Genomic DNA, 23208 nt, shown 5'->3' with positions numbered 1-23208 from the left:
TAATTGATTATTTTAAACGAGAATGAACAGTTAATATTGCATCAATAAATCTGTATCAGCTACCGTCTAGAAGGCATTGACAACACAGAGGATCGGCAACGTTGTTTTCCTATCTTTCTCCACTGTCATTATAACGTGGACCTCCCTATAGAGTAGATGACCTATAAATTCATTAGATATTCAACTGTTATAAGAACGTATCGAATTATTGAAACACAACTGTAGAGCGTTTGAGAATCAATAATATGTTCATCCGGTTGCATAAAATCCGGTCTGTTGTTAACTTTTAATCCCAATTAAATGCCGATCAGATTGAATCGTTCGTATGCCGCATCTATATGTTGGCCCAATGTCGACCAGGGCCAGTGTGGGTGGTTTGCCAGCGTTGGCCTTCACTGGCCTATGTTGGGTTACCAGGCTGGCTTAGCTCAATGGGCCAACATGTTATGTGGCGTCAGAAAAACCTTCTCTGATTGGTTATCGTGGAATTAGTTTAGTTGAATTTTCGTCATATAACACTACAAAAATCAAGCAATGCTTGGTAGTATATGACACGTCAAAAATATTGAGTACAGTACTCAAAAAAATTATATAAAAGAGAAAAAAGAGAAGAAAATCAGAACATACAAGGGAGTTGAAAATATGCTTGCAAAAAACCTTACACGCGCCAACAGTTTAAGCTTTCCTCTAAACTGTACGAAGATGTATCAATCAATTTAGCTTTTATTGCATTCTTAAACCTTTCTGAGCTCTCAATACATTTTATTTCAGTAGGAAGAGAGTTATAAGCTCTTAGTCCGCTATAATGTGGCCCTTTCTCTAAGCTTGCTGTTCTGTGTTGAGGGTACTGAAGATGAACTATTTGGTTTCTAGTATTGTAACTATGATGGATATGACTCTCTCTCTCTCAATATCTTCTTGTTCTTCTTTGTCATAGTTGCAATTTCGAGGAAGTACAATGCAGGAACTGTTAGAATTCTATGTCTTCTGAAAGAGTTTTTACAGGATTCATAAAGCTTCAAGTTGTCAACATTTCTGAGGGTTTTTTTTCTTTTTACATACAATTTACCTAATCTATCATACTAACATTGAAAATATTAGAAGACAACTCATATATTTAAGCACTAAAATTATAAATAAAATTCCTGAACAAATTATAGCTGTGCTAAGATAACAAAAAAAGTAAAAACAGATATCAATGCTTGGATCAAAATTAACTACATATTCTACCTTTGAGAACTAAAATAAGTTAACAGAGAACTTCTCTGATTAGTGCGCTCACTTCCCCTACTTGTGCTCTATCACATCCCTTTCCCAATCCTTTCCAAAAATTCCAAGGATCAAAAGCTGTTGAATACTTTATACATATAGCCTAATCTACTTCACGCCCTAATTTATAAATACATTACTCATATATCATATTCATTGTTTTATGTGATCACCATTCAAATAACTGATCATCAAATAATTGCTTCAATAATATCCATGTGCTGACCACGTGGTAAAATTGTAGCATATGCTGACCACGTGGTTACATTGAAAATTACATATCTATATTTACTTCTCTCCTAACTATATATCTATATCGCTATTCACAATCTTCATTCACCTGCCATCAACTTATGCTATAGATATATACAAGGGTTGACACAAAGCACAGTGGGCCATGTGGTTTCTATTGTAAACGTGTCTGTGACTGACGTTAGGAATGCTGTTAGCAAATTTCTATGAAAGAATGATTTTGTCTCAAACTACTTTGAAAAGAATAATAACCCCAGTCATCTGGCTAGGTAAGCTATTCAAATGCATTCTCAATAGTTTTGAGAAACGGTTCTTCTTATTATTCTAGCTCTTCGAGCGTTCATATTCCTAAATACAATATGTTCAGAGCACGTGTTGCAACAAATAACATATATCTACAATTTTTAAATTTTAGGAGAGCACATGGTCGCCATTTGTGGCTCAAAACCCCCCTCTCAAGAGCAAATACTAAATGAAACATGAGTTTAGTCTTTGCGATATTAACACTAAAAGGATGGTTATTAAGAGTAAACTACGTAATGTAATTATTGTTCTCACACTTCAGACACCACAACATGAGTTCATATGGACGGTCTAGAAGATTGAAGATCACTGTAGTTCTCCATCGCTGTACAACCAGATCATTGGATGCTGCATGTTACGTGGAATTCTGACTGGCCGTTAGCCTAGTGACTCTCGTAAGCTGATGATGTCAACTTAGTCAGCTGCTCCATTCATCTTCCGTCTCCTTTGTTTCTATCTTTCCTTATCATCTTGTACTGTACAATTAATACTATAAGCTATAAATATTTACAGTTGAGTTTTTCAGCATAGTGCATCCTTCACACAATAAGGCTACTCAATCCACCCCTTGTGTGAATTCCGCACAATGCTTACTGGCTTGTTTACTCCGTGAACAATACATTCTCCATCTCACTCCTTCTCATGTCTCTCGCTCATCTCGCAGGTGTTACCACTTTCTCTTTCTACTCTAGCCCTTACACTTTCATTTTGTCCTTCTTGTGAGTCATCTTTGCCCTTCCGCTTCATTGTTTGTTGATTGTTCACAAGCTACTGTCCATTTTCTATTATTATGATTTCTTTAATACTATCTATTCACACTAATGCACTTATTATATATTATTTACATTCTTTCTCAATTTGAAAATTACTCAATGTAATAATTAGTTCTAGGGATTATCACGGTACATCGTTTCATATTTTTCATCTCGTTGTTCATCTCTCCTCCAATTATTATCTGAAAACGATCTTCTTCCTTGGTAGTCATTCCGTTCTCCTCTATTCCAGTTTGTATTCCGTTCAAAGGTGTTTCCATTGTCATCAGCATTACTTCTCTGCAAGTAGTTATCATGATTGATTGCTCCCCTTGATCCGAAATTATCATTACCATATCGTCTTCTCTTCATTTGTGGATTCCTTTCTTCAAACTGTTGACTCTGTTTTCCTTCATGAAACTCCTCCATAGCATTTTCGTGTTTATGATACCGTTTTTCTCCTTTCTCTCCTGTTGGACTCTGCTGACTGCGTGGCTGTGGCTGATTCACGTCTCTCCTCCTCCAATTCACATTTGTTGACGAATTGGTGTTCTGCCAATTAGCATTCTGGTCGCTATTCCATTTTCCATCTCGAATGAATCCTTCTCTTCCCTTATGGCCGTTGAAAGTCAGATTGCTGTCCCGACGCTGCTGTCCGTTACCAATCTCCTGCTCTCTTCTTTTCATTTGCGGACTTTTTCTCTCTTCTCTTTGTACCCATACATTTTCTCTTTTTGTTCTTGCTTCTCCCTTAATTCATTTTTCTCAACATCGATATTCTGCAAGCTCCATTCTTCCAATAGTTTTTCCATCTCGGGCACTGTCTTAACATTCCTATTGAATCTAGCTGTTTCTAGTCCAGTTCCATAGTGTTTGACTAGTTTTATTATGATTTCTTCATCCGAGAGTGCCGGTGTCAAATTCCTTGCAATGAGCATCTGCTTTATGAAGTACTCACTTGCGTTTAACTTCCTCCCTCTAATAAATTTTCCGGTTCTCAATCTCTCTCGCACTGAATCCTGAATGAGTTGGCTCCAGAATTTATTAGTGAAACGCTCCTCAAATTGTTCTAAAGAGTCAATGCTAGCCTGAATAATCATCCACCATGCTGAGTGTTGACTATCAAATGACTTTTCAATGATGCTTGATTGCTCACTCCAGTTACTTTTCCCACTACGCCGCAAATACTCTTTCAACTTAATCAAAAATTGCATAGGATTCTCCAGATATTTCTCAAATTTTGGCACTTCATCCAATCCCCTACAGCTGGTGTTGACGATAATCGGTTGTGTCCTGGCCTTCTCGAATTCCGTTTTCATCCTCTCCTTCTCTCTGTGAAATTCCGCGAGCTGCTCCTCAAATCTTTTAAAGGCTGCATTATCCCTTCCACCTGATTTCTCTGATAGCTCCTTTCTCACCGATGCGATCTCTGTTGAAAGTCTCTTATCTATTCTTTCGACGTTTTTCTCAACTGCTGTTATTTGCATTGCTATCTCACCACAAATCTCCTTAGTTTTTTCCTCCATTTTCTTCTCAAATCTTCTCTCCAGCTGTTCAACATTGCTACTTAACTTTTCTAACTTTTCGTTCATTTCTTTCTTATTCTCTTCCAATTTCTTACTGTTTTCTTCCAATTTCTTACTAATTTCTGTCCTGTTTTCTTCGAATTGCTTACTTATCCCTGTCCGGCTTTCTTCGAAACTGGCACCCATATCTTCCCTCATACTTGCTAATAAGTTGAAGATCTTGTCCATTTCGTTCCCTGATAGTCCTACTTTACTCCTTTTTCCACTCGGAATTTGCTCTTGGTCGTCATGAGAGTCACCAGGTTGATTTACCATGTCAGAATTCGGTAACATCTCCGGTGAATATTGCTCCTGACTCTCAATGGTGTTGTCTGTGCTGCCCTCACTGGTTTCGAAATTTGTTGTGCTGCTCTCATTTGTTGCCATTGTGTCTGATTGAAGTGTGTTTACAACCCTATTTCTAAGAAAATATCCTGACATAGGTAACCTATACTTCGATCCTATTACTGATCTTACCTATCACAAAGCGCATACATGACCCAAATAATGTTTATACAGAAAAATGAAATAATGTTCAATGAACTACACCCTCAAATAAATAATTAAAATTTAACTTTCTATGATGCTTGACTGGATAAAATAATATACAAAAGATATAAATGATACTATACTCAGGGCTTCCTGTTCTCTATTTCTATACCCTATTCTACTAATATAACCCAAAACTATATTCACAAAAATAATATAATGAATGATTGATTAAACCCAAATAACACTCTTTTGAAATAAAGCTACCCCAAAGTAATATTGAATGAGAATGAATAATATCAACTTTCCTATAACCTATATAAAAATCTACATATGATTTAGCGCACCAAATATGAATTTAAAAATTGATATATAAAGTAATTAAGTGAATAGGTTAAACACTGAGAATTTGAAGAATTTAAACAGATAACTTTCCTACCTGGCAATACTAATAATAATAATTATCACAATTCTGTAGCACACTCAATAAGAATTTCACACGAATGGAGGTGATTATATATACCAATTCACTATTATGCACTTTCACTTGATACACTTCAGCAGATTAACTTAGAATCTGGCCCTAGTTGCGGCGACATTTTGAACTCTTTCCCACTGTCGGTCTTTGTTTAGAGTGGGTTTCGAACTCCCTCACTCTATACGGTATTTTGCCCGGCGCCAATCAATTACTATGAATTGATAAAATTAAACTAATAAAATTGAATTGATTTGAATTGATAAAATTAATTACTTTACTGTAACTTCACTCACTGTGTGGATACTTATATTTCACTCACTGAACTAATAATAGTATTGAAGAAAAAGATAAAGATAGATAGATCAGGGTCGTGTGTAAGGGAATGTATAAAGTGAAAGGCAAAACAAAGGTTAATTATGAATTTATTATTGAACTTTAAATTTATATGAATTTATAAAAAATTGATCAAAAATATAGTAATGATTAGATATAAATACAAGATGATTAAGTTTTTGAAAGTACAACAGTTCAAGTTTTAACAAATTTTAACAAATTTTAACAAACAGTTCCTATTTTAACAGGTTACTTGAAAAATAAGATATAAAATCAAAGTATTGAACAACTCTAGTAAAAATATGATTATAGTCAAAAATAAGAGAATTGATAAATTTTAATGAATGAATATGATTAGGGGAGCCTTGCTTTAAAAACTATTATTTGTGCTTAGAAGAAAATTTCAACTGTAAGCTTCAAGAAGTTAATTAAAACTGTATTCACAGATTTGTATTTAGAAGAGCTAAATAATTAAATTTGCTGTTTACTTTGATGCTATGTAATTTGATATAGTTATTTGGGCTTTTTAGGGTGGGGTGGTGTGGATTTTAAATGAGAAAAATTGAAAATTCTAAATACAATCTTTACCTGGCTCAGTCAATTCCCTATAGGATAATTGAAGTCTGAGACCAAAAACTCACTCCTACACTGAACACTCTCCAAAATCCAAGAAACTAACAGCAACTCACTGCAACTCTGCAACTAACTGCCACTCAAATGCCACTAACTTGCAAGGCATGGTCTGCCTGTTTATATACTAGAACCACGATTTTCCACCCCTCATCACCCTTCGCCCTCTAGCTCCGCCTACCCTCAAACTCATCAGCTAATATTCTGCTTACAAAATGGATTCAAATATCAATTTGAATTCACTATAATGTTTATTATGTTAAATCATTTTAAACTATGGCTCCCCTTCATTATTAAAACAAATGATATCATATATTTTATCAATATTTAAACTCTGAAGTTTGGATACTGACAATTGAATGCATTGATTTGATTAATACAGTAGGCTAATCAATCTTATAAATCTAATATAGCAAATACTTCAATAATAAATACATGAAATGAACAAAATACAATGTCATACAGTAATCATTACAATCGAGTTGAATAAATCAAATTAATAAGATACCAATCAATTACTACTTAATTAAGCAGGTTTCTTATACTCATTGTCAACTTGTTTCAATCAAATATACCTAATTTATTCTATTTACAAATTTGTCCTTAGCCTATGAATTCGGATTCAACTAACTTAATTAGCTTATAATAATTATTGAATTATAATTTATTGTACAACATTATTTGTTGAATACTTTATACATATAGCCTAATCTACTTCATGCCCTAATTTATAAATACATTTACTCATATATCATATTCATCGTTTTATGTGATCACCATTCAAATAACTGATCATCAAATAATTGCTTCAATAATATCCATGTGCTGACCACGTGGTAAAATTGTAGCATATGCTGACCACGTGGTTACATTGAAAATTACATATCTATATTTACTTCTCTCCTAACTATATATCTATATCGCTATTCACAATCTTCATTCACCTGCCATCAACTTATGCTATAGATATATACAAGGGTTGACACAAAGCACAGTGGGCCATGTGGTTTCTATTGTAAACGTGTCTGTGACTGACGTTAGGAATGCTGTTAGCAAATTTCTATGAAAGAATGATTTTGTCTCAAACTACTTTGAAAAGAATAATAACCCCAGTCATCTGGCTAGGTAAGCTATTCAAATGCATTCTCAATAGTTTTGAGAAACGGTTCTTCTTATTATTCTAGCTCTTCGAGCGTTCATATTCCTAAATACAATATGTTCAGAGCACGTGTTGCAACAAATAACATATATCTACAATTTTTAAATTTTAGGAGAGCACATGGTCGCCATTTGTGGCTCAAAGCCTTCCTATGACATGGATAGCCATAGTTGGAAGAACTTTTGATCCTCTACCCTTCTTCACCACATAACATGTATAATTTGCCTTTAATATTGTAATGTGTTCTCATATTTATGTTAGGCTATTTATTTTATACTGTAATGTTTTTTATTGTTGTAATTAATTTTTATTTCATATTGATGTATTTTATGTGTGTGTGTGAATGAATAAATTGAATTGAATTGAAATTGAATTTAAAGCTGCTTAAATTTAACCATGATTCAAATTTATGAGGCTTTTGTGAAACCATGCACTTTTTTCTAATAGGTGCCAAACAATATGGCACGTTGAGAACAAATGATTGAAACTGAATATTATTTTATATTGTTTGCAGGACCAGACAATAAGGCACGTTAACACCGACCAGTGTCTACAGAAGCCGGACGTCAAGGACCCCTCCACACCACTGCTGCGACGGTGCGACCAGAGTCTCGGCCAGGAGTGGGTCATGAAGAGCAAGTTCAAGTGGCAGGCTAGTTGAAATTACCCACAAATCTTGTCTAGTTTCGAAAATTATTGGCTATATCAGCTGTTGCTTTGATTTGAAGAAGACTGTCGAGTATCGAAGATGATATCGAGTATCGAATTCGGTATCGAGTATAGAAGTTGGTCAACGACTATCGAAGTGGAATCGATAGTATCGAATTCGGTATCGATTATTGAAGTGGAATCGAGAGTATCGAAGATTTTTTGTTTAAATCGATGCACTTTATACATTCTAGTTTTAAAATGAATTAATTGACGAGTTATACGATTCCTTTTGATCATAGAGAGATTCCGAACAAAAATATTGCATTTTTATATTATATGTTTGACATTTTTTACGATGATAATTATTATTTTGAGAATTTGACCTGTTTTCTTATCACTGACGACATTGTCAGAGTAAACTTTTGTTTCTAAAACAATAAAACATATGAAAGATGGATTTCTGAAATCCGATTTTTTGTGTATTTGACACGGCCAGTAAAAACTGATTGTTTTCTATTGGAGTTTTAGAATTTCAAATAAATTAATGAATTTGTTATGATTAATGTATTTTATTTTTGTTATAGTTTTTTTATTGAATGACTGACTGTGTACTTTGAGTACATTTCTTAGTTTCATCAACGTATTCGAACAAATAAAATAAATGAATTGAATGGTTTCTAGAGAAGAAGTCCCACAGAAACATAGAATTATCATATTGAAAAATGTTTTCACCCATTGTGGACTCTTGGCGTGATTATGTTAATGATATTTCATAAAATATTGATTCCAGCTGCCAATGGGTTTTAATAATTTTAATTACATTGCTCTTAGGATCAGCATATTATATACCGGGTGATTCAAGAAGGACTTTACAACTTTGAAAATGCATATAAATCTTATTAAACAAGGTACAGTGCTGGTTTTGGTTTTGTTTTAAAGGAAAACACTTCAAGTTTTTTTTAACTTAAACTAAAAATGTTCTATGTGACTTCCGTTGGTTATCCTGCAGACATCCCATCGATAGTCGATTTCTTCGCAGACTCGCACTAGCATTTCAGGTGTAACTTGCTCAACAGCAGCGCAAATCCTTGCTCTAAGTTTAGGTAGAGTGACTGGCAAAGGAGGTATGTACACCATATCTTTTATGAAACCCCACAAGAAAAAATCCAGCGGTGTTAGGTCTGGGGGAACGAGGGGGCCATGCAATTGGCGCATTACGGCCAATCCACTGATTTGGAAAGCGGTCATTAAGAAAATCCCGTTCGATCCCTGAGGATTTAGTATGTTTTACTGAACACCCTGTTTCTACAAAACATTATGCCACTCATAAATTGTAGGCCTACTAGGAGGATATTCAGTGTACTTGGTACGAAAATTACGTTGAACTGTTGTCGCAGACTTGGATTCTTCAAACCAAAACACACAGCTAGCACGCTCGGGTCCAGTGAAGCCAGTGATCTTTGACGTAACTGCCACTAGCGCTTGTGCGGCGCGACCAGGCACTAGCGGACTACGCGAGTCAAAACTTGTAGTGTTTTCCTTTAAAACAACACCAAAACCAGCTCTGTGACTTGTTTGATAAGATTCATATGATTTTTCAAAGTTGTAAAGTCCTTCTTGAATCACCCGGTATATTAAGAGAGTTTGAAAATTTCACCTCTGTTGGTTAAACCTCTTAGGCAGATTTTCATCAAGAATCAATGAACAGCAAATCTAATTTGATTTCTTTGGTCAACTTTTCAAATGAATAAAAAATAAAGTTTATAACTGGCAAATTATATCAATTTCTTGAACTATTTGCAAAATGTTCTTCAAATACTTGCAGCTATCCAATAATGTGCCATTTACTGTACCAGCTTTGTGAAGAAACGTTTCTATTATTTTCTTGACAAACGATTCACAGTTTTTTAGCAACTCTGTCTCGTATCGTTAGGAAAATACTAAATAAAAATTTGCTAGCTAACCATTGCTGGCTGAATCGTATGGTGCGTATATTCTTAGGGGTTATTTTGGGCTTATGTTATGGGAATATAGACTTTGAGTCGACTATAGCAATGGTTAGTTTCACACCTTGACTTATACTGAGTGATTAAAGGTCATGAATCTTATTAGAATATACATATAAATGATATACTGTATGCATATAAATGCGTTTAAAGTAAGAGTTGGAATATATTCATCAGAATATGCTCCTCTTGAGTATCTATATATTTTTTCCAACAAGATAAAGTTTAAAATCTTGATTTGTTTCCTGTCTGAAGCTCTTCTACAAGTCAAAGCAAAATCTATGATTAAAAAAAATATATATCAAACAATCATTCTTGGGTGCCTTTAGAATATTAATATAATAAGTGGGGGCTGGTCTCTTCCCCAACAAAAAATGGTGTTATTCCATACTAGACAATAACTATAAAATTTCAAATTTGAAAGTAATGGTTAGAGTATTTGAATCTACTGTAGTACAGTTTAATTATATTATAATTCTTGACATATCTTTGACTAATTGTGTAATTGTTGTGTACAGTGATAATTGATTATTGTAATGCACATTACGGAAGTATTTCGTATTTACTGCTGATAAATTATTAGAATAAGAGTGGAATGGAATGAAGCAGCTAAGTATTCAATTAAATTCTATATCATAAATGTATTATTCTATAGTCTGAATAATTATAAATTCTATTTGTTATGATATGTAGTATTCTATATTTTTGAGGAATGGAAATTCTACACAGCTATTCTGTATAGAATTGCATACTAAATTATAGAATACAAACAATGCTTCACATCTATTGAAATATAGAGAATATAGTTTTGTTTTTACACAATATTATTAACTTCCTCTACATTTATTCTGCCGATTTTCAGAATCTTGCTACATTCATGCTCTTGTTTCATTAATTGCTATCAGTATCCAAACACAAAAAAAATTATTTACTTATTTTTAAATAAAAAATCAATCTCTTAATTGTCATCTTGGAGACCTCAATTTAATTTTCAATTTTAGAAAATTAAAATTATAAACATCCCACTAGATATACTGCTAATCCAGATTTCTACACCTGCACCAGTTTATTTAATTCAAGTCTCTAAGAAATTTACTAATTGGAAAGTTTTGTCTATAAATCTCTAAGAATCTGAATAATTCAACTTTAGAGAGTGTAATTAATTTCCAATAGAACAAAAATGTGATGTATCTTCATATTATAAGTAAAGGTAATATCAGATTTTGATAAACCTAACAAATATAAAAATGGGGATATAATATTGTAAATTTAATGCTCCTGTGACTCTAGAGCTAATTGTAAAGTGAAGAAAGGTATGAAATATCTTCTACCTGAAATCTCATCCTGATTCAAACCAAAATTAATGTATTAAAGCAATATAACACCAGTTTCTAATCTATCAATCTATTGAAATTTATTTGTAGGTCTGGCAAAATTTATTTTCACATGAGAGAATATTTCAAATACTCACCCTCATGTTTTGAAATCTTTGCATAATTTTGTAAACCCTGTTATTCAAACTATATTATCTTTAGTTTAAAAAATGTGAAGCTAGTTGTATTAATAAACATGATAGAGATTTTATGAAGAGTCCACTGATTTAGGAGTATTTCCACCATTCTTAGTGCAATACTTATGAGATGACTAAATAATTTTTAAAATTATTGAAGGAAAATGAACGAAAACAACTCCAATTAGGCTAAGAATTTGTATAATGTGAGACATGTAATATTATTTATTGTTTTTTCACGATAAATACAGTTTTATTCTATCTCATCCGTTTCCGATGCCCTGTAAAATAGTGTATTGAACGAATAGATATCCATGCTTGCCTATCCAATATCATAAAATATATTTGATGAACTAATCATTTTCAACATGATGCATAACATTATTCAGTAGAATATTAAGAAAGTATTTCAATGAATTTGATAGAATGTTAGGATGTAAAATAGTTTTGCCATTTTTAAACTTTGATTGATTTAATTTTTCATTCATGGATAAGTCGTCTACTATTGTGAGACTCCAAACTGACAGCATTTCTAATAAATAACATTAATGCTGTACATTTAACCAATACTGACAGATTATAGTGGATCTCTCTGTAGTATATTTGACTTCAAATGGGTGGACAAATTTCCAATTTTTTTCATAATAATATTTTTGAAGTGCCTTCATTATTAATGTGATTGGACGTTCACTATGTTTATTATAATCATCATCATCATAATTTAGTTTTATTTCTGTGTACTTAATTTAATCTATTCATCTTTTGTATGTAATAAACTTATTGTTGTTTTGTATTCGTTTAGAGAGTTTATACTATAGAAAGCAATTTAGGTATCATTTTGAAGAGAGTATAGAGGTTTTTATATATTATATATATAGAGAATATTGATTTTGTACATAATCTTAGTAATATTATAAACGTAGTAATTTTGAGAGCTCAATTTGATTGTGAGTGCATAGCAAGGCAACGTTTAAAATCTAAGACACAATTATCAATTATTTAGATGCTATATTGTAATAGTTCTTTATAGATCTAGCAACAAATTTTTTATGAAGTAATCACATTTTGTCATTTTTATGAATATTATGCAGTTTGTAAGGTACGCAGTAGCTTGTGTACATTGTTGGTAAATTGTTGTACTATTTAGAAAGTTTTAAATTTTTGTTTAAGTAATCATTAGTACTGTATCTACTAACGCTTTTTAGTATAATTTGTTTCAAGAGTGGAATTTAGATACGTTTTTTATCCATTTTTAGTAAGTATTGGGTCATAGAGTGTGTGATAAAACTTTGTGGAACTCCTTTTTACTATTCTATCGAACAAACTTTAAACTATTGTCATCCACCTCCTCTTTTCTGACTATTAGCATAGAGAAACAATAGCGTAAGTAGATATCCCATGGTGTAGGGCGTTCATGTCGCAACTTTTACTGTTATCTCAAGCCGATTACTGTCGATTATTGTAGATTTTTACTTATACTTACTGTAAGAACGGCATAATATGAGAGACTACCAGTGTCACACAGATTTATGGGAAAGAACTACGTGGACTATCGGCTTGAGATAACAGTTGAAAGATAAAAGTTGCGACATAAACGCCCCATACCATGGGATATCTTCTTATGCTATTGTTTCTCTATGCTATTAGTTTAGTCGTGGTCTTCCCAATTAACTATCACTCTAGCTAGCCTGTTTTTTCTTCATTCAAATATTCCAATAGATTAGCTCTCTACGTTGTATTATACTTCTAAAAAATATATTTCTCAAACCAGCATCAATTTCAAACAAGAGATTTTTAGATCCTCTATGTAAGAGAAATCCAAATTGTGAAGTATATTCCATAACATTCTCGATTTAAGTGATCTTGTCATATCAAGTGCCAAATAATTCTTGATTTCTGTAGAATTCTAATATGCTTTCAAATCTCATTTCTCATCTTCTAATTTAAATTATAATTCTGTACATTAGAATACATTTTTTTAGTGCTGGAGTAGGTAACTGTATGATGAATTAGCATTATCATTATCATGTCATGAATTTTTACTTCATCTAAAACTGCTTCTAGAATAACTTTCTCTATGTATCACATTTTGTAGTCGCATTTATTTTTTTATATATTATACTATCTTTTTACCTCATATTTTATCTTCAATTAGAATAGAATTCTTACGACTATTTAGACACTGGTACTGTTTTATTAATAGTATTATTCCCTAGAATTGTTTTAAGACGACTTAGTTCCCATATTATTTACACTACAGCTTACTGTTGAAGAAGATAGCTTCCATGTTGCTAACATTCCATTATTTATTTTATGTTATTATTTTACTAACATGTACATATTGTCATTAACAATAAAATATTGTTATTTTTTATAAATATGGTTGTTTCTGTACAAACCTCTTCCAATGCCCATTGTTATAGAAAGAATCTAAGTGCCGGTTGCACATAAGCCTGTTGAATTTTAATTGTGATTAAATTACACAAGAACCAATCAGAGAAGCCTTCTTTTCGAAAAACCTTCTCTGATTGGTTCTCGTCACAATTAATCATCATTAAAATTTAACAGACTTTTGTGCAACCGGCGCTAAGATTTCCTTACTACAGTGTTATTCACTTTTAAATGTCATCATCATTCCTTATCAATGATGCTTAGCAATGAAGTTTTGGTTTAATTAATCATTTAGTCAAGATTTTGTTGTGTCAACACTGTTTGAACTAAATTTCATTAGGAACGCTAATAATTTCAATGAATTTCACTATGTAGTGAGGTCCACGTTATAATGGCAGTGGAGAAAGATAGGAGAACAGCGTTGTCGATTCTCTGCCTTGTTACTGCCTTCTATAGAGGATAACTGATACCGGTATATCTTATGTAATATTAACTGTTCATTCTCACTAAAAATAATCAATTATATTCTATTAGTTAAGATAAGAAAATATATCTATCAATGATTCAATCATAAATTCTGCAGATCAATTATTGTATCGAAAAAGAATTCTTAGATGGCTCAGAGGTCTTATGCCTGACCATTTAGAATCCTTATTTAATGTTATTCCGTAGTTTAAATGTAATTTTGGTTGCTGGCAATAAGCATTAGTAAGATGAGCTGTTATTGGAAAGTGTGCAAGGTGAGTGAATGGTTGCTAGTCTTTTCTTTCTCTTTTCTTTTTCTTTCTCCTTTTATTCATGCATTTAAAATTAGTTGAAGTGGTATTCATTCCTGCTTGCAAACGTGGAGTATTGTATACTTCCAGCAGGTAGTATTTTTTATTCCAATTCACAAAGTTACCGTATTTCTAATAAAACATACCAGTATTTATTTTATTAATCTTCCATTATTTATTTTTTATCTTACTGAGCTGAGTGTTTTGTTTTTCTTATTGATTCTGAATGTGAATATTGTGAGTTTGAATAAATAAAATCTGAATTTGAAATTTTTGAATATTCCTGCATTGTTGGCAACGTTGCGGAGCTAGAAAAGGGTAATGATATCAGCTTTATCGAATGATAGACAAGGATAGCAACACCAATGTTGATCAAATACTGTCATTATAGCGTGGACCTCGCTATAGGTGTTCGAATGTTTCAAGGCTCACAGACGTCCGTGTCCGTGTGTCGCCATATGTCACCTCACGTCTGCATGAATACGTTTGATTTTTCTTCTTTCTGTCTGCTAATGTGTGGGTTAGCCCTAAATAAGGATACATCTGGTTTACGATCCTTTTATCTGATACCTACCAGTGTTGTGCTATAATATGAGACATTTCGCTACAATACTGGGTGAGTTATTCACTGAAACATATAGTTATTTGTGCAACTAGTGCGCAAAGTGACAGTTTGCTGCACCGAAAGAAACGTTTATGGTTTCTTGAGTGCAGCAGAGGAACTTTGCGCACGTATTTCACATTAAGTTTTTCCTACAGTTACCATTGAATATGAAAAGTGGGTAATTATGGGTAAAATTGCCTGAAATTCATCAAATGTTTTTCTGTGTAATTTTATTATTGATAAAAACCTTAATCCTAAAATCCTAAAGTCGTCGTTGTCCTTGGTTATAATATATAATGAATAATAATTAGCGCGTTGTGCTTGGTTGCACCTCTGCTCACTATAGCAGCCACAGCAGTCACTGTTACCAACTTCATTTTGATTTTGCTGCACTGTTGCTCCATATAACCTACTAAGTATTTTGCGTTGCCATGTTGCAAATCTGGAGTGCAGAAAAATTTTTCCCGCACTAGAGCGGAAAAGTGATTCTTTGCGTTCTGTAATCAGTGCAGCAATGACCACTTTTCAACGTAACTGTAGGAAATAGTTATTTGTGCAACTAGTGCGCAAAGTGACAGTTTGCTGCATCGAAAGAAACGTTTACGCCCGAGCCGTAGGCGAGGGCGGAATGGTTTCTTGAGTGCAGCAAACGAACTTTGCGCACGTATTTCACATTAAATTTTTCCTACAGTTACCATTGAATATGAAAAGTGGGTAATTATGGGTAAAATTGCCTGAATAATGTAGTAGTGTTTGAATGGCGGGGGGCAGCTGTGTGGTGTGTGCTGTGGTGGCACTGTGCTGTCGTTGTCCTCCATTATAATATCTAATTAATAATTAGCGCGTTGTGCTTGGTTGCACCTCTGCTCACTATAGCAGCCACAGCAGTCACTGTTACCAACTTCATTTCGATTTTGCTGCACTGGTGCTCCATATAACCTACTAACTATTTTGCGTTGTCATGCTGCAAATCTGGAGTACGCAAAGTACTCACTTTGCGCACTAGTGCGGAAAAGTGATTCTTTGCAGCCTGCAATCAGTGCACAAATGGTCACTTTTCAGGGTATCTGTAGGAAAAAATCTTTCCTGCACTCTCAGATCAGAAAAATCACTCATCTTCAAATGCTTATAACTCAAGAATAGGAGAGTATTTCGTCAATATGTGATCACATCTTATTGTTCCTCACGTCAAGTACTATCATTCCTGAAAGTATGAGCGATTACAATTCTGAACCATTTTTGCAAAAATCCATGATGTTTTATTAATTGATTTTATGAAAAATGCACATCTCCCAGATTTGGTTGATATTCCGGCTGTGGATAGAGGTTGACCTAACAAGTGTTGTGCTATAATATGAGACGTTTTGCTACAATACAGGGTGAGTTATTCACTCAAACATAGAATCTTCCCTCCACTCACAGATCAGAGAAATCACTCATCTTCAAATGCTTATTATAACTCAATAATAGGAGTGAGTTTCGCCAATGTGATGACATATTATTGTTCTTCTCGTGAATAAAACTCATGGATTTCATATTATTATTTTTTTTTTTTAGATTACGTCCTAAAGACTCCAGTCATGGAGTATAAGACAAGTCATGTTATTACATAATAATTCTAACACTAAGTAGTTCAACCTAGTTTAGGTTTGAAAGGAATTCTTGTACACAATAAAAAGCTCTATCAACTAAATATTTTTTCATTTGTTTTTTGAAAATCTTCAAATCATCATTACTTTTCAAGATTTGAGGTAGCTTGTTATAAAATTTCCTACCAATATAATCTGGTTTTTGTTCAAATAACCTACTATTGTGACCCATTATATGATAATCTGCTCTGTTTCGCGTATTATACTCATGAACATCTGAATTCTGGATCACACCACTCGTTTTCACATGCATTACAACTTCATATACATACAAAGATGGCACAGTTAATAGACCAAGCTTTTTAAATAAATGCCTACAAGAGTCTAACCTATTCACTTTCTCTATACATCTGAGTGCCTTCTTTTGAATCTTAAACACTCTGTCCATATCTTGTTGAGATGAATTACCCCATACTAAAATAGCATACCTAATATGATTTTAGAGCACCAGGAATTCAATCGCCTTACTGCCATTAATACACACTAAAATGCCATTTCAATTATTATATTGAGATTGTACTTTTTAATTTGCGTTATGAATAAGCGCAATAATGGGGTTAAATATAAAAAATCTCTCTTATTGAATTATTGAGAATAAGATCAATAGTTCTATTTAGAATAGAAGCTACAGTGTTTTAACTTGGGAGCCGAACCCCTCTAAAATACCATCTTTGAGATTAAAAATCGCTTCCCGGTGGTTCGGAACCCACCTAAAGCTATAGGACTCATCCGTCTCATTACCCACGCACAAGCCTAGAGCTCATATGGGTGTCATCCTCAGCAAAAAATCATTATTTGGAGGTGGGTTTCTCAATAAAATTCTCTCATAATAAAACAAAAGAGGAAGCTGCATATTTATTTCCTATTATAATGACAATCGGTTACAGATTTAACATTCCTATAATAATATTGAAACTACAGTCTAATTGTATGATAATTCCATGTTCAGTTAATCTAGAATATAATATCAAGGATTCAAATCGAAATAAATTAATGAGATCGTTTAGTCTCTTTGGTTAACAGTTATCATTCGGAATGGTAATATAACACTGGGTCAAATTTGAGTAGATACAAAAAATGTCTAAAAAAATATTGCGCCAATTTAATTGAAGTACACAATTATTTAAATGTAGGTCTTTTTCAAAGAGATTCTGAATTTTGTTGATCATTCAGTGCTTAAATATTTTCAACAGTTATGAGCTCTTCAAGTATTGACTAGACAAGAAGTAAGTCTTTTTTCAAGAAATTTATCAACACATTGATACAAATTCCCAATTATTTTCGATTGCTATTCATTTAATATAGCTCATTTTATACACTATATCTCATATTTTAATAATAATCAGATCTAATCATTTATCTTATCAAAGAAATCAGATTCAAACTCTTCAGTCAGCCTATTTCACAATAAACATCAATTTTACTGAATGTTCTTCTTGTAAATTATTACTATCCATTCATTCAACTATCACAACATTTTCTTAAAAAGGTATCATAAAAACTGACTTGTAACTTAAATTGAAGAGCTAAATCTCAAACAAGTTGCAAGAAAAATCCAGAAAAAACTTCATGTAGCTTGTAAACTGGTAATCCTCAACAAAAATACAGTTTGAAAACTTTGTATTTTATTTCGCATTCAATTTAGATTGGCAGCATGTAGAGCTAAGAGCAGACGTATTTCATCTGAACTCAATACTGACGACAGCTGTCAACTATTTGAATCGTTCAATTTTCAGTAAAAATTAACTATTTTACGACTTAACAAGAATCAAAATTGATTACACACTTATTTAAAAGAAAACAGACAACTTTCTTATTTTCCTTTTTCAAGTTCAATATCTTCGGGGTTTGACAGGTATTTAATTTGAATACAAAGTGCAATGAGGTAGCCTATAACAACAAATAAAAATTGTGACAAAAATATTCAACAACGAAAACTCAAACTTGGAAACTAAAAACTCATATCACTATACATTTGTATTAGGTACCTAATATAATATATTCAAGCTATTGATTAACAAATAATGGGAATGTATGTATAAGTGGACTAATAAGAATAGACATTTTTCCTCTCAATAAATAAATAAATAAATATTAGACTAATACCTTCCTTCTTTTACTCCAGGGGACGGAGCCACTTATTTTTGCCTGCCTTTCTCAGTCAATAATCAATAATTAATATTCATTAATTTAACATTAATTAGTAATTATTATTGAATAAGATACTCGCAACCATTGAATGTTTCACTAGAGACATCGATTCACACAGTATAATGATCAATACCTAACATTTTTTCATTGTTTTAATTAATATCGACGACATTATTGCACTAACCCAGCCGAGTCTAAAATCGTAATCTAAATTTACTATTAAATTGGAACATTTTTTGACGATATTTTGTTTCAAATAAATTGGCAGCGTGGGGAGAATTGGTGGAAATACCACATATGCATCTGACTTCTGCCAGTCTATTTGAAGTCTACTGTAGACGCTTTTAAATTGAATTAAGACATGTCCAAAATTGGAGACAAAAGTGTATTAAGCTCTAGTGATCTTGTACACCAATCTAGATACAAGTTATAAAACTGATAATTTATTTGTCTCTGGGTAGACTAGAATATATACTGGAGACTAGTAGACTACAAGGTCTATAAATACCAAGGTTTTTATAGACTAGTGTCAGACTGTAGACTAGTCTACCGGTTTAGGAGTAGAAGTAGACCTCAGTAATGTCTTTGTATCAGTTATACCAGTGTAACAAGAGTCTAAATTGCTTTACGAGACTACTCTAGTCCATAAATGCCTCCTTCTGGACAAGCCTCTACAGGAAACAACATTTATTCTTGCAAGATGGTTTGAAGATGTCAAAAAATTCAAAATTTATAAACATCAGTAGTTGATGGTCGGATATAATGAATTCCAAGTTGGGATGACCTCCGGTAAATTTCACGGTTTACAATTTTTCAATTGGGATCAAATTTTGAGTAGATATTCCCAATTAATTTATGTTTGATGTTAAATCATGCCTTCTTTGGATGTAATCTTCAATTTATTTATAATTTTTAGAATGAATCACTATAAACATTTTATTTTTTTCAATCATGCCTTGTTTGAATGTAACTCCAATTACTATTAACATTATAATTTTCACGGATTGAATTACAGATTATAATTTTTGATCTCACTTCAGACCTCGCTGATGAAATTTTCAAATCTTTTCATAGTTAGATTTACTTTAAATGGTCAGAATTGCTAATAAAAACATGAATACTTCTCATACAAGATACAGCCCATGTTGACATTTAAGAGTGAATTTTACTCAAGTTACAGTGGAAAAAAATTTGAAATACTGTTATCAGAGAAGTTGTGTACTTGTTCCTAAAGGTGCGTACAGATTTACGCGCCACGAACATGAGCAATTCACTTTTAATCAGCTGATACCAAGCTTTTTATATCTGTATCTTACCGTTTCTGTAAAAATACAGATATAGTCAGCTGATTAAAAGTGAATTGCTCATGTTCGCGGCGCGTATATCTGTACGCACCTTTAGGATGACATAGAATAATAAACTATGATTATATAATTATATAATGTGACTTTTCTACTGAGATGGTTTTATTCACACATAACTCAAGTTTCGGTGGTATGGTATCAAACAATACAGAAAACATACATTTTCCTTTGCTCAAGTCCAAATGCACCAGAGCATGATACACTTTGTCTCTACGTTTGGACAAAATAAACTGAGTTTCGATACTAAGCAGGGTATCTTAGTGGAAAAGATAATATTATGTTTCTATTTTAGCAACAGATTTATTGATTGGGAATTAAACCTTGATCGGAGGTCAACCAACCGGCGGTTAAGAAAGTAATGATAGTAATTACGGTGCAATTACCGTACTTTGAATTCCCTAACAACTTGGTCCACACTGATTGAGCTTGTCTATTTTACAGAAATTAACTTACCACTCTCATTGGCTGGTACTTGAAACTGTATCAAAACCGAAGCAAGAATTATAATTATTATTTTTAATTAATTAGCGGTTATAACAGAAAAAGTATGGGAAATTGATGAGACAATAATGGGAGAATGCCTCATAATAATCTCAAAATTTAAATGTAAAATTTCACCATTCCAATGTTCCAATTCATTGCACAAGTCGGTTATCAACTATGAGATTTACCTTAAAAACTGAAAAACTAAATCAAATATCACATGTCACTCATTTGCCTTACAGATCTACAAGTTCTAACCAAAGTTGGAATATTATTATTTATATTATAACATAGTCGTCTCATTGAATGTTCGAATAGGTAGGTAAGAGTCCTACCAGGTTACCTACTTCAATATTATATATAATGTTTTTACAAACTGGCTAGAAATTTCCTAACACAATATTTTACAATACTTCACTTGGAATAGAGAGTATTCCAATGAAGGAGACTCTATAGAACCATGAATAAATAATGTATTTTTATTTGAGTTGGCAGCGAATGTAAAGTATTTGGAATGTTTAGGGATTTGAACGTGGAATTAATGAAATAGATATTGTAAATTATAAATCTAAAAGCTAATCAAGTAAATACTCTCAAATGATGTTCTAATTCATTAGGAGATATCTAAAAAAAACTAAAATAACTCTTGATCGCTGTTCAATATTGAATTGAACAAACAAAAACAAAAATAAAAATGGTATAATTCCTCTGAAATTGATGTCAATGCTATAGAGACCAAAATTAAAAGTTTCTCTAGATATCCGAAGCATTTTTCAGACATAACATTTTGTATTAATGGTAGATTGTACATGTTATACTAGTATGATCAAAATGACCATTCTATTAACCTTGAACTAATGAAAATAATTAGGTATAGTAAAAATAAAAATAGATCTTGGTATGAATAAAAATAAAAAATTAACATTTTCAAAGATAGTAACAAAAATAACAATAAATTCCTCATAGGATTCCAAGATATCTTTACAAAATTAAAAACTTAGACAAGAAATTTTCAGTTGTATTCTGTTACACAGTTCTTTCTTGTTTCAAAGCAGGAAAATAAATTGTACCTGAGTAATTCATAGCAACGTTCGCATGAATTATATTAATTTTCGTATTTATTCACTAACTTGTGCTAGATAACAATGTCCATTCTCATATTTAAAGTAAAGCAAGGCAATAGAACATTTTGATTGGTTTGAAGGACTATGTATTGGCACTGTTGCGAGGAAAAACGAAGCTTTTAGTAAACGATACAAATTTGGCTACATTTAAAAGACGTCTCTCAATTGTACATCTCTAATTATCACATAAACTATCATAATTAAGCTATACTACATCTTATTTATGAGATTAGTTCAGAGAATAAGAATTAACTCACGTTTTATACTCACATTCTCATGACTAGAATTTTCACTATTAAAATTTCAACAATTAAACTAAATTACTGATCAGTAAAATTTTAACAAAATCTGTTTTTTGTGAAAAGAATTTTTCTAAACATTTTACTCATGCTTTATGAGTTGGATAACAGTCTCTTCAGATCAACAACATTATAATAATATTTCATTTATTTATAATAAATCATTATTATTATTATCTATATTGGATAATTCATTTTTAAAATGTATTAACTTCATTTTAAAAGCAGAAATTTTCCAATAAAAATGAAGATAAAACTATCAATATTCTCCATCAGAGGGAAAGGATAAAATTTCCTATTTATAATTACCTACATTATTATGATTGAGTCTCTATCAATATTTTTTTTCAATTTTAGTTAATTGATAGTCTCTATCAATATTTTTTTTCAATTTTAGTTAATTGATAGTCTCTATCAATATATTTTTAAATTTTAGTTGATCATTCTCAAGGCTAGTGATTAGGCTATACTTATACAAGGATATAATACTGTCCTTATTCTTATACAAGCCTAAATACCATCATTGGTCATTTTTCTATCTTGAGACAAAACCAGCTGAGCTCCAACTTGGCCCTCCCAGGAATTATTAATGGAAGCTATTCTTTTCTATATAGAAATAAAATCAATTCCTCTATAGAGTCCTGAAATCGATAATAATATTCCAATAAATCAAAAGTTGATAACTATTGTCCATGAAAGTCCCTGGCAGCGCACGATGAGATGGTCCCTGGTTCTAATAATTGTTTTCAGGTGACAGTCAGGGGTCATCTCGTCTTGTGCAACCAATAGCATTGGTTGCGCGTAATCCATAAGGTGCGTACAGATATACGCGCCGCGAACATGAGCAATTCACTTTTAATCAGCTGACTATATCTGTATTTTTACAGAAACGGTAAGATACAGATATAAAAAGCTTGGCATCAGCTGATTAAAAGTGAATTGCTCATGTTCGCGGCGCGTAAATCTGTAC

At 32.3% G+C, this 23208-nt stretch overlaps 1 protein-coding gene across 8 annotated transcripts in view; it reads left to right on the top strand.

Annotated features, from left to right (window-relative positions):
* The window catches only part of LOC120348845 (polypeptide N-acetylgalactosaminyltransferase 5-like), a 65760-nt gene extending 53809 nt beyond the window's left edge, over nt 1–11951 (top strand). For all 8 annotated transcript variants that reach the window (XM_039427199.1, XM_039427192.1, XM_039427186.1 and 5 more), the window contains exon 11: nt 7745–11951. In XM_039427199.1, coding sequence (XP_039283133.1) covers nt 7745–7891 — 147 coding nt within the window. In that variant the 3' untranslated portion in view covers nt 7892–11951. The remainder of the gene's footprint in view (nt 1–7744) is intronic.
* Nucleotides 11952–23208: the final 11257 nt, after the last annotated feature.

This window comes from Nilaparvata lugens, chromosome 1, assembly GCF_014356525.2.
Source record: "Nilaparvata lugens isolate BPH chromosome 1, ASM1435652v1, whole genome shotgun sequence".
Lineage (NCBI taxonomy): Eukaryota > Metazoa > Arthropoda > Insecta > Hemiptera > Delphacidae > Nilaparvata > Nilaparvata lugens.
The sequence above is the reverse complement of the archived record's forward strand: the minus strand, read 5'-3'. Positions and strand labels throughout refer to the sequence as shown.